The 13,513-nt window shown below is 44.2% G+C and overlaps 1 protein-coding gene across 12 annotated transcripts in view; it reads right to left on the bottom strand.

The window, feature by feature from the left end:
* Positions 1 to 13,513, bottom strand: part of LOC135548393 (RNA-binding protein Musashi homolog 2) — a 399,534-nt gene that overhangs the window by 177,739 nt on the left and 208,282 nt on the right. For all 12 annotated transcript variants that reach the window (XR_010456818.1, XR_010456817.1, XR_010456819.1 and 9 more), the window contains exon 7: positions 10,912 to 10,960. Coding sequence is in view for 9 of the 12 variants with exons in the window: in XM_064977945.1 (XP_064834017.1) it covers positions 10,912 to 10,960 (49 nt within the window). In the remaining 3 variants the exon portion in view is untranslated. The remainder of the gene's footprint in view (positions 1 to 10,911; positions 10,961 to 13,513) is intronic.

The raw sequence follows: 13,513 nt of genomic DNA, 5'->3' as shown, positions 1-13,513 counted from the left end.
TATAGGTTAGATAGTCTAGCTAGCTGCATTTTCAGATATTATACGTTTCTAATTTTGACAGAAAGTAGTTTTCATTAAGTTAAAGTGTACTGTTAGCTAGCTAGCTAACATTAGCTGGCTCGCTAGCTAACGTCACGTGTATGATCTTATTATTCGTACCTCAGAGCCATTTGCTTTGCTAGTTATAGCTTAATGTTAGCTAACTAACATTGTACCTTGTTGGTTAGTTACCTGCAGATTCATGCAGGGTAGTAACATCATGAGTTGGGATGATGGTTCATTGTATAGCTAGCTAGCTACAGGTCTTAACAAAATACTCTACTATGCAAGTATCCATTTTAATAGAATGTCACTGTGACAACGGTTGATAGACGTAGCTGGTATATTTGCTCTGGCTATCCAGGCTGTATCACATCCGCCCATGATTGGGAGTCCCACAGTGCGGCTCACAATTGGCCCAGCATTGTTCAGGTTTGGCCGGGGTGGGCCGTCATTGTAAAAAGGAATTTGTTCCTAATTGACTTATCTAGTTAAATAAAGGTGGGGGGAAAAATAAGCAAAAAAAGGGCTAGCTATCCCTCCACCCGTTCCGATAGCCTTCTAGGCTGCTACTTGTTAGAATTTCCCTCCCTACTCTCCTCCTCTCCTCTTCTCTTCTCTGCTCTTAGAGGGAAGTGTGTGTCCTACAGCTGCTGACAGGCATTTCCTGTCCTCCTCATATAAACAACACTGAGCCCAGACACTTCCCCTCTGTCTCTCACACTAGCCAGCTTCTCTCACTAACACTATCTCCTCAGCATTGGGCCAGACCTCTCTGTGGAAGTGTTTCCCAACCACGTAAGCAGATGTAGAGCTTTACTAAGGATCGAGCAACTCATGTGATGCGTAAATGTTGTATAGTTTTCTTTGTGCTAGTCTGTGTGTGTGTGTTTCGTACATTTGTGTGTGTGTGTGCGTTTTCATGCATGTATTGTCCGTGTGCGTTTACCCAGGTTGTTGCTGTAAATGAGAATGTGTTCTCAGTCAACTTACCTGGTAAAATAAGGGTTAAATAAATGACTAAATGTGCACGCATAAACGTGTGTGTGTGTGTTGCCTGCTGTCAATGTGTCTGGTAAAGCGCCAGTGAGCAGAATGTGAACTAGTGAAAGTGCTGTATGGGTTTGAGTGAAAAGTGATGTTTAGTGACAGAACCCATTGTGAGGTCTGCTTTGAGATGACGAGTTTCTGCTTTTCCCTCCTCTCTCTCTCTCTCTCTCTGACTGCATTGCACTTCTGCTCTGTCTGTGTGTGTCTGTGAAGGAGATAGGGATGGGAGCCGAGCTGCTCTCAGTCAGTGTGTTACGTGTTTGCCTTTGAGCTGCCAAATGCCCTTCAAATGAAGACAGTGATGGATAAACACCCGGCCTGGCCATTTTTCTGATTCAGAGCTTAACAATAGTGAGAGACTTCCTTTGTCTTACTACCATTTGTGACCGACCGCCTTGATTCGGTCTCTTATGTAGCAAAATTTGAAATAGTGTTTTCTACATTGGATAAAAGCAGAGACACAGAGCTACAAAATGGTATATCATATACTGCATTTGAGGAACAACGGGAAAGTAATTATGTTTTGAAAGTTGATAAACTTGTAACCTCATTTTTGAGAAAATGGCCTTTTAATATTTTGGTACCTACTGGAGAGCTTTTCATGTCTAAACCCATTCAGCATCGTTCACACCCCCTTAAGCTTTAGCCCCACCCATCTCTTTAAGGGTTGATCCAAGTTTTCTGTCCGAACAACAACAGTCAAGCACCCAAGCTAACTAGCTAACATTGGCTAGCTTGCTAGCTATTTCCAGACACAAATGAAAGAACAGCTCACTGACCATTTTACTTTTCAGAGCGTTGATGACTGCAACTGTGCTGCTGGCAACAATTTATGCTTTTTTGCCAACGTTTAGTTACACCGGCCATATTCAACGGGTGTTGAGCGTTTGTAAATTTGTCAGTTATTCTGTGCTTTGCACACTCAGATGAGAGTGCTCTGAAATCAGAGTAGATAGCCAGAGGGAATTTACCAGCTACGTCTATCAAAAGTTGTCGCAGTAACATTCTATTGAAAAGGATACTTGCATAGTGGAGTCTTTTCTTAACTTCTTCGATATAGGGGGCGCTCTTTTAATTTTTGGATAAAAAAACGTTCCCGTTTTAAAAAATATATTTTGTCACGAAAAGATGCTCGACTATGCATATAATTGACAGCTTTGGAAAGAAAACACTCTGACGTTTCCAAAAACTGCAAAGATATTGTCTGTGAGTGCCACAGAACTTATGCTACAGGTGAAACCAAGATGAAATTTCAAACAGGAAATGGCCCAGATTCTGAAGGCGGTGTGTTCCAATGTCTCCTTATATGGCTGTGAATGCGCAAGGAATGAGCCTACACTTTCTGTCATTTCCCCAAGGTGTCTGCAGCATTGTGACGTATTTGTAGGCATATCATTGGAAGATTGACCATAAGAGACTACATTTACCAGGTGTCCGTTGGTATCCTCCGTCGAAATTATTGCGCAATCTCCAGCTGCGTCCACTTTTCCATTCGGTTCAGAGGAGAAAGGCAACTGCCACGAATGATTTATCATCGAATAGATATGTGAAAAACACCTTGAGGATTGATTCTAAACAACGTTTGCCATGTTTCTGTCAATATTATGAAGTTAATTTGGAAAAAGTTTGGCATTGTAATGACTGAATTTTGGGGTTTTTTTCTTAGCCAAACGTGATGAGCAAAACGGAGTGATTTCTCCTACACAAATAATATTTTTGGAAAAACTGAACATTTGCTATTTAACTGAGTCTCCTCATTGAAAACATCCGAAGTTCTTCAAAGATAAATAATTTTATTTGAATGCTTTTCTTGTTTTTGTGACTGCTGAATGCTAGGCTAATGCTATGCTAGCTATCAATACCTCTTACACAAATGCTTGTGTAGCGATGGTTGAAAAGTATATTTTGAAAATCTGAGATGACAGTGTTGTTAACAAAAGGCTAAGCTTGTGAGTGAATATAATTCTTTCATTTCATTTGCGATTTTCATGAATAGTTAACGTTGCGTTATGCTAATGAGCTTGAGGCTATGATTACGCTCCCGGATATGGGATTGCTCGACGCTAGAGGTTAAGACATGTAGCTAGATACGTAAACAATGAACCATAATCCCAACTCATGACGTTACTACCCTGCATTAATCTGCAGTTACCTAACCAACCAGGTTCAATGTCAGCTAGCTATAAGATCATAAGATCATACAATAATAAGATCATACACGTAACGTTAGCTAGTGAGCCAGCCAGCTAACGTTAGCTAGCTAGCAAACAGTACACTTTAACTTGAAATGAAAACAACTCTCTGTCAAAGTTTGAAATGTGTAATATCTGAAAATGTAGCTAGCTATACTATCTTACCCGTACTCTGCAATCGGAGTAGATCTTTTATCTTATTTAACCTTTATTTAACCAGGTAGCCTAGTTGAGAACAAGTTCTCATTTGCAACTGCAACCTGACCAAGATAAAGCAAGCAGTGTGACACATACAACAACACAGAGTTACACATGGAGTAAACAATAGACAAGCCAATAACACAATAAACAAGTCAATCACACAGTATAAAAAATAAAGTCTATATACAGTGTGTGCAAAAGGCTTGAGGAGGTAGCAATGAATAGGAGCGAATAATTACAATTTAGCAGATTGGAGTTAACACTGGAGTGATAAATGAGCAGATGATGAGCAGATGAGCAGTGATAAATGAGCAGAAAATGAGCAGATGATGATGTGCAAGTAGAGATACTAGTGTGCAAAAGAGCAGAAAAGTAAATCAAATAAAAACAGTATGGAGATGAGGTAGATAGATTGGGTGGGCTATTACAGATGGACTATGTACAGCTGCAGGGACCGGTTCGCTGCTCAGATAGTTGATGTTTAAAGTTGGTGAGGGAAATAAAAGTCTCCAACTTCAGCGATTGTTGCAATTCATTCCAGTCACTGGCAGCAGAAAACTGGAAGGAAAGGCGGCCAAAGTAGGTGTTGGCTTTGGGGTTGATCAGTGAGATATACCTGCTGGAACGTGTGCTACGGGTGGGTGTTGTTATCGTGACCAGTGAACTGAGATAAGATGGAGCTTTTACCTTGTATAGACTTATAGATGACCTGGAGCCAGTGGTGGGTGGTATAAGGTAATTTGGTAACAAAACGGATGGCACTGTGATAGACTGCATCCAGTTTGCTGAGTAGAGTATTGGAAGCTATTTTGTAGATGACATCGCCGAAGTCGAGGAGCGGTAGGATAGTCAGTTTTACTAGGGTAAGTTTGGCGACTTGAGTGAAGGAAGCTTTGTTGCGAAATAGAAAGCTGATTCTAGATTTAATTTTGGATTGGAGATTTTTAATATGAGTCTGGAAGGAGGTTTTACAGTCTAGCCAGACACCTAGGTATTTATAGTTGTCCACAAATTCTAGGTCGGAACTGTCCAGGGTGTTGATGCTAGTCGGGGGGGTTGGGTGCAGGCAGCGAACGGTTGAAAAGCATGCATTTGGTTTTACTAGCGTTTAAGAGCAGTTGGAGGCCATGGAAGGAGTGTTGTATGGCATTGAAGCTCGTTTGGAGGTTAGTTAGCACAGTGTCCAAGGAAGGGGCAGAAGTATACAGAATGGTGTCGTCTGTGTAGAGGTGGATCAGGGAATCGCCCACAGCAAGAGCGACATCATTGATGTATACAGAGAAAAGAGTCGGCCCGAGAATTGAACCCTGTGGAGACTGCCAGAGGTCCGGACAACATGCCCTCCGATTTGACACACTGAACTCTGTCTGCAAAGTAGTTGGTGAACCAGACGAGGCAGTCATTAGAAAAACCAAGGCTATTGAGTCTGCCGATAAGAATACGGTGATTGACAGAGTCGAAAGCCTTTGCCAGGTCAATGAATGGCGGTTATGATATTGTTTAGTACCTTGAGCGTGGCTGAGGTGCACCCGTGACCGGCTCGGAAACCAGATTGCACAGCGGAGAAAGTACGGTGGGATTCGACATGGTCAGTGATCTGTTTATTAACTTGGCTTTCGAAGATAGGCAGGGCAGGATTGATATAGGTCTGTAACAGTTTGGGTCTAGGGTGTCACCCCCTCTGAAGAGGGGGATGACCGCGGCAGCTTTCCAATTTTTAGGGATCTCGGACAATACATAAGAGAGGTTGAACAGGCTGGAATTAGGGGTTGCAACAATGGCGGCGGACAGTGTTAGAAAGAGAGGGTCCAGATTGTCTTGCCCAGCTGATTTGTACGGGTCCAGGTTTTGCAGCTCTTGCAGAATAGCTGCAGGGGGGGCTGTTGGCCGAGTTTGGAGTAGCTAGGAGGAAGGCATGGCCAGCCGTTGAGAAATGTTTATTGAAATGTTCGATTATCATGGATTTATCAGTGGTGACCGTGTTACCGAGCCTCAGTGCAGCGGGCAGCTGGGAGGAGATGCTCTTGTTCTTCATGGACTTTACAGTGTCCCAAAACTTTTTGGAGTTAGAGCTACATGATATAAATTTCTGCTTGAAAAAGCAGTATGTGTGTGTTGGAGTGTCAATGTAGTATGTGTGAGTGTGTGGGTAGAGTCTAGTGAGTGTGCATAGAGCCGGTTCATCTCTTCAATCTAAGCCTACAGGAAAATGTGTGCTCTCAGGCCTGGAGGGAAGCTAAAGTCATTCCGCTACCCAAGAATAGCAAAGCACCCTTTCCTGACTCAAACAGCCGACCAAACAGTCTGTTACCAACCCTTACACTATGCCCAAACCGGACATGCGCGTGCATCCGTGTGTGCCATCGTGCGCAAATTGATTTTGTCTCCTCACACCAAACGATATCACGACACGCAGGTTAAAATATCAAAACAAACTCTGAACCAATTATATTAATTTGGGGACAGGTCGAAAAGCATTAAACATTTATGGAAATTTAGCTAGCTTGCAGTTGCTAGCTATTTTTTCCTATTTGTCCTTCCAGGCTTTTTCTTCTTTGGACTTGATATGGCGGTTGGCAACTAACTTTCATAAGGTGTATTACCACAACCGACCTCCGTTCATCTTTCAATCACCCACGTGTGTATAACCAATGAGGAGATGGCACGTGGGCATATGCTTCTAAAAGCCAATGAGGCTGATCCGCCACTCCATGGAGACCGGCACCAAACAGAGAGGCAGGACTTGCAGCACGTTCTGCGCCACAAATAGAAGCAACTTCTATTTTAGCTCCTGGCAATGAAGACGCTCGTCGGCGAGTGTGAGCAGTGCGGGTGCAATGATTGAATAAAATGTATGTGTCAATTTATTTTGCAACGCTAGCGTAATGGTAAGACAGTTAGTAAACCTTTGGAAAAAAATGTGTTCGTCCAGCTACAATGCTATTAACAGTAAGCAACATTTTCAATACGCTTATAGGGAAGGGCATTCAACATGTACTTACACAAATTAATGATGATTGGCTAAGAGAAATTGATAATAACAAAATGGTGGGAGCTGTTTTGTTAGACTTCAGTGCAGCTTTTGACATTATCGATCATAACGTATGGGTTTTGGCTGTATAACCTGCTATATTGTGGATCGAGAGATACCGTCTAACAGAACACAGAGGGAGGGTATTCTTTATTGGAAGCCTCTCCAAAATAATACAGATAAAGTCAGACATTCCCCAGGGCAGCTGTCTAGGCCCCTTACTTTTTAAAATCTTAATAATCTTAAAACCATTAATAATATGCATGTCAATCTCTCCTGGCTAGAGGAGAGATTCACTTCATCACTACTTGTGTTTGTGAGAAGTATTGACATGTTGAATGCACCGAGCTGTCTGTTTAAACTACTAGCACACAGCTAAGACACCCATGCATACCCCACAAGACATGTCCCATTTCCCAAAGATTGGAAAGCAGCTGCGGTCATCCCCCTCTTCAAAGGGGGGACACTCTTGACCCAAACTGCTACAGACCTATATCTATCCTACCATGCCTTTCTAAGGTCTTCGAAAGCCAAGTCAACAAAGAGATTACCGACCATTTCACCATACCTTCTCTGCTATGCAATCTGGTTTCAGAGCTGGTCATGGGTGCACCTCAGCCACGCTCAAGGTCCTAAACGATATCTTAACCGCCATCGATAAGAAACATTACTGTGCAGCCGTATTCATTGATCTGGCCAAGGCTTTTGACTCTGTCAATCACCACATCCTCATCGGCAGACTCAACAGCCTTGGTTTCTCAAATGATTGCCTCGCCTGGTTCACCAACTACTTCTCTGATAGAGTTCAGTGTGTCAAATCGGAGGGTCTGCTGTCCAGACCTCTGGCAGTCTCTATGGGGGTGCCACAGGGTTCAATTCTTGGACCGACTCTCTTCTCTGTATACATCAATGAGGCCGCTCTTGCTGCTGGTGAGTCTCTGATCCACCTCTACGCAGACGACACCATTCTGCATACTTCTGGCCCTTCTTTGGACACTGTGTTAACAACACTCCAGGCAAGCTTCAATGCCATACAACTCTCCTTCCGTGGCCTCCAATTGCTCTTAAATACAAGTAAAACTAAATGCATGCTCTTCAACCGATCGCTACCTGCACCTGCCCGCCTGTCCAACATCACTACTCTGGGCGGCTCTGACTTAGAATACGTGGACAACTACAAATACCTGGGTGTCTGGTTAGACTGTAAACTCTCCTTCCAGACCCATATCAAACATCTCCAATCCAAAGTTAAATCTAGAATTGGCTTCCTATTTCGCAACAAAGCATCCTTCACTCATGCTGCCAAACATACCCTTGTAAAACTGACCATCCTACCAATCCTCGACTTTGGAGATGTCAATTACAAAATAGCCTCCAATACCCTACTCAACAAATTGGATGCAGTCTATCACAGTGCAATCCGTTTTGTCACCAAAGCCCCATATACTACCCACCATTGCGACCTGTACACTCTCGTTGGCTGGCCCTCGCTTCATACTCGTCGCCAAACCCACTGGCTCCATGTCATCTACAAGACCCTGCTAGGTAAAGTCCCCCCTTATCTCAGCTCGCTGGTCACCATAGCATCTCCCACCTGTAGCACATGCTCCAGCAGGTATATCTCTCTAGTCACCCCCAAAACCAATTCTTTCTTTGGCAGCCTCTCCTTCCAGTTCTCTGCTGCCAATGACTGGAACGAACTACAAAAAGCTCTGAAACTGGAAACACTTATCTCCCTCACTAGCTTTAAGCACCAACTGTCAGAGCAGCTCACAGATTACTGCACCTGTACATAGCCCACCTATATTTTAGCCCAAACAACTACCTTTTTCCCTACTGTATTTAATTTATTTATTTATTTTGCTCCTTTGCACCCCATTATTTTTATTTCTACTTTGCACATTCTTCCATTGCAAATCTACCATTCCAGTGTTTTACTTGCTATATTGTATTTACTTTGCCACCATGGCCTTTTTTTGCCTTTACCTCCCTTATCTCACCTTATTTGCTCACATCGTATATAGACTTGTTTATACTGTATTATTGACTGTATGTTTGTTTTACTCCATGTGTAACTCTGTGTCGTTGTATGTGTCGAACTGCTTTGCTTTATCTTGGCCAGATCGCAATTGTAAATGAGAACTTGTTCTCAACTTGCCTACCTGGTTAAATAAAGGTGAAATAAAAAAAAATAATGTCACCAGTCCCCAAGTCTCGAACAGACTATGGGAGGCGCACCGCACTACATAGAGCCATGACTACATGCAACTCTATTCCACGTCAAGTAACTTATGCAAGCAGTAGAATCAGATTTATAAAACAGAAAAAATAGACCTTATGGTACAGCAGGGACTATGTAGAGACACACAAATACACACACACATGTTAACATATGCACTATACACACATGGACACATGGATTTTATGTTGTAGATATGTGGTAGTAGAGTAGCGGCCTGAAAGTACACACTTCAATTGTTGTGAAATCTGTTGTGAATGTATTGTAATGTTTTAAAACATTGTATAACGGCCTTAATTTTGCTGGACCACATAAATAGTAGCTGTTGCCTTGGCAGGAACTAATGAGGATCTATAATAAATACAAATACAAGAGAGTCAGTGCAAACAAAAAGGGGTTCAATGCAAATAGTCATGGTAGCCATTTGATTAACTGTTCAACAGTCTGCTGGCTTGGGAGTAGAAGCTGTTCATGAGCCGTTTGGTTTGGTACCGCTGTTCGGTACCGGACTTGCTGTACGGTAGCAGAGAGAACAGTCTATGATTTAGGTGGCTGGATACTTTGACAATTTTTAGAGCTTCCTCTGACATGCCCTGGTATAGAGGTCTTGGACGGCAGGGAGCTTGGCCCAAGTGATGTTCTGGGCCATATGCACTACCCTCTGTAGCACCTTACGGTCGGATGCCAAGCAGATCATAACAGGCGGTGATCCATCTAGTCAAGATGCTCTCAATGGTGCAGCTGGAAATGTTTTGAGGATCTGAGGCCTATTCCAAATCTTTTCAGCCTCCTGAGGGTGAAGAGATGTTTTTGTGCCCTCTTCAAGACTTTGTTGGTGTGTTTGGACCATGATAGGTCCTTAGTGATGTGGACACTGAGGAACTTGAAGCTCTTGACCCACTCCACTACAGCCTTGTTGGGTTAACTCACAATGTCATGCGTAAAGCCGCAACAAGCTTTTCTTCCACTACACAACGACCCGTCAATGTGAATGTGGGCATGCTCGGCCCTCTGAGTCCATGATCAGCTCTTTTGTGCTGACGTTGAGGGAGAGGTTGATGTCATGGCACCACACTGACAGGTCTCTGACCTCCTCCCTATAGGCTCTCATCATGGTCGGTGATCAGGCCTACCACTGTCGCGTTGTCTGCAAACTTAATGATGGTGTCGTGGCTGAACAGGGAGTACAGGAAAGGACTAAGCACGCACCCCCTCAATGGCTGCACTACTGTGGCATTTATAGTTTACATACTATCATCACATCAGCATTGCTACACATCACTGTGGACCACAGGAACATTAACAGAGGCACTATGTCTGTCTGTCTATCGGCTGTAGACTATATTAGATGTTTTAGTGTCTTTTAGCCTGCTATTGGTTAGTGATTAGTGGCCTGGCTGGCGCTGTGGAGATCAAAATCAAATCACATTTTATTTGTCACATGCGTGTAGTAGGTGGAGTAGATCTTACTGTGAAATGCTTACTCACAAGCCCTTAACCAACAATGCAGTTCAAGAAATAGAGTTAATATAATATTTACGAAATAAACAAAAGTTTAAAAAAAATCTAATCAATCAAAAAATAACACAAGAAATGTACGTAACCATAATGAGGCAATATACAGGGCACAGTGTCTGGTGGTGCTATTGTAGTTCAGGGAAGGAGAGGGAGATAGTCTGTCTTTGGAAAGTCCTCTGCTTTAGAGAAGCCTCCCCCTAATCCCAGATAAAGAGCAGATAAGAGAGATAAAGACAGCATTTCTCCTGGGCCTTATCTCTTCTGTTATCTCCCAGCGCAGCGACTGGTAGAACTAGAGCCAGGCAGCAGGTAGGCAGCACCCTCGGCTGGCTCCATAACCCCCTACAGACACCCAGAGAGGAAGAGTGTGTTCCCAAGTGTGTTCCTAAACAACATCCCCCACCACCTGTGACCTCAGTCACGCCTCATCCAGGTCGTAGGTTTTAAATACCACTATATTGATTTTTAAATGATGTTTTCCAGTGCTTGGATAAGCACTGTAACAAGCTGGCACCATGTGAAATGAATCACCCTTGTGCTGTTTACAAGGGAAACTACCACAGAAATTTACTATTTTCTGTCACATGAATACACATTAAAGAAAAACACAGGGGAGGGTAATATATGGATGGTGGACTTACCTCTATGTCTGTTAGTCGTTTTATCAAACATAAGCATGGCGTCTTCTACCTGAAAGACCAAAGAGGAAAACAGACATTAGTCTGAAGGCAGATAGGAGAGACATGGAAAAGAAATACAATGGTGATGTAGTGTGGAAAAGAGGCAAAGATGCTGACAAGTAAAAGAGAGCAAATAGTGTGTATCCTTCAATGGGGGACAATGGATAGTCTTCCTCATGGAACCATAGACAGTTAGAGCCAACCGGGCAGAGACACCTCACTGCACTAACCAACCCCAGCCTCATCTGCTGTGCCACCAGGCAGCAACATGATCCATGATGATATCAACTCTCATCATGCTGGTCAATAAAGCCACACAGAGAGACACAGACGGCAAATGTTTATTCTCACACATCTCACAACAGATTGTAAAACAGAAATCTGTTCCCTATAATTCAGAAGAAGTGCTTAAAAACAGACTTAGGCCCACTCATTTTCATCCTGGTTTCTCAATGAGAGAACAATAAAAAAGCGAGAAATTGGATGAGAAAAAAAACGTCACCAGACAAAACCACAGTGGGGGAGATAGGACATCTCAATGTCACTGTGCACCACACATTCCCTGGTTACAGTCGCTAGGTAATGTGTGGTGTGGAGAGGAGCAGGCTGGGTCCTGGGGAGGCAGTGCGGTGTGGTCCGGTGGGTGGTGAGTTCAGGGCGAGGTGCGGTGGGAGGGAGGGTGGCAGGGCTGGCTGGTAGAGGAGGGCCATGGGGAGTGAGGGAGGAGATGGGAAGAGACAGGAGCAGAGGGATCTGATAGAACTGTCTGAATGGATAAAGAGGAGCTCTGCCATGCCATGCCACCCTGCTGCAGCCACCCTACTGCAGCCACCCTGCTGCAGCCACCCTGCTGCAGCCACCCTACTGCAACGCTGCCACACTGCTGCAGCCACCCTGCTGCAGCCACCCTGCTGCAACGCTGCCACACTGCTGCAGCCACACTGCTGCAACGCTGCCACACTGCTGCAGCCACCCTACTGCAACGCTGCCACCCTGCCACAGGATGTAGGCACTAGTCTACTCTAGAGCTCTACCACACACCTACCAGTGCTGCTGTACTATAACCACCTCCAAATGGGCATGGACCTAAACCACCTGCTTATACGGCCGGGTGGGAAAAAATACAACTGGTTGATATATGTCCTCTAGGATTTCCTCTTTTCACACCTATAGTCATCCAATTCCCTAGAACACATTTCCGATGAAGAATACAGCTTACTGTACAGTGGTAAATAGTAGTATGTTTCCCTGAGGCTGACATATAATGTCTAGTACAAACAGCCAGTGGCAACACTAGCACATCTATGTCAAATAAATTGGCCTATAGGACATCAATGCTGTGTATTATAGGCCTCCCATATTCAGATGTTAAGATATCCGTGTGTCTGTCTGTCTGTTTTTATGACACCTCAGTGGGAGGACAGGTTTGTCAGGCAGCCTATTCAACGCAGGACACAAGTTCAGCGGTGATGGAGTGTTTCACAGTGCGTGCACATCATGAGAGGGTCACACTCCAGCGGCCCAACCGAAGCTCGGTGCATTCTCTCTCTCTCCTCTCCCCAAGTCTATAGAAGCATATCCTCTGCTTCAGGGCTTTTCAATGCAGCCATTCAGGCAGAGCACAACTCTGTGGCTCCATCTGATAGAAGGTTAAGGACCTCTTCACGGCTCACACAAAACCCCTCCACACAGAGGTGAAGCCCAGTCTCACTCTAGGGAAGGAGAAATCTCTCTCTTTCTCTCTCTCTACCATCCTCCTCCCTTCTCTCACTCTTTCCTTTCTCCTGGCCGAGTGCAAAGAAAGGTTCAGAGGATAATGGCTGTCTTATCACTATGTAAAAGGGGAGTGGGGACTCCAGCGGAGTGGCTGGCCTTTTGTGACAATGAAGAAAAGCGCCCCAGTCTATTTCTTCAGTGTGTGGTACGTTAGCTATAGACTGGAGCGCTGCAGTCCTCTGGCTTTGTGTCCACCAAGAAAGAGGACCACGCTCTACAAAGGCCGTCTGGGGCCAAGAAGCAAAATCAGTTCACTGTTAATAAATAAAGCTCATGACAAAATGCGTTCATTGAATTACCGCTACACAAACACACTTTACAGGAGAGCGTACACACATGGCTGTTGCGCTAACGACTACATGGCAGCTTGTAGCAGCCAGTTAGAATGAGGCAGTGTAGGCCAGGTGAAACGCGTACAGCCAGTTAGAATGAGGCAGTGTAGGCCAGGTGAAACACGTACAGCCAGTTAGAATGAGGCATTGTAGGTCAGGTGAAACATGTACAGCCAGTTAGAATGAGGCAGTGTAGGCCATGTGAAACAAAGTACAGCCAGTTAGAATGAGGCACTGTAGGCCAGGTGAAACACGTACAGCCAGTTAGAATGAGGCAGTGTAGGCCAGGTGAAACACGTACAGCCAGTTAAAATGAGGCAGTGTAGGCCAGGTGAAACATATACAGCCAGTGACACCATCACTTCTCACCAAGCAGAACGTAAAATGCCAACCGTTACCAGCTTGTATCGAAGTTGAATATCGAGCTTGTGCTAGCTAGGGTGATTTGCCAAATA

Source organism: Oncorhynchus masou, chromosome 11 (assembly GCF_036934945.1).
Source record: "Oncorhynchus masou masou isolate Uvic2021 chromosome 11, UVic_Omas_1.1, whole genome shotgun sequence".
Classification (NCBI taxonomy): Eukaryota; Metazoa; Chordata; class Actinopteri; order Salmoniformes; family Salmonidae; genus Oncorhynchus; species Oncorhynchus masou.
Note: the sequence above shows the minus strand (reverse complement) of the source record. Positions and strands in the feature narration are given on the sequence as shown.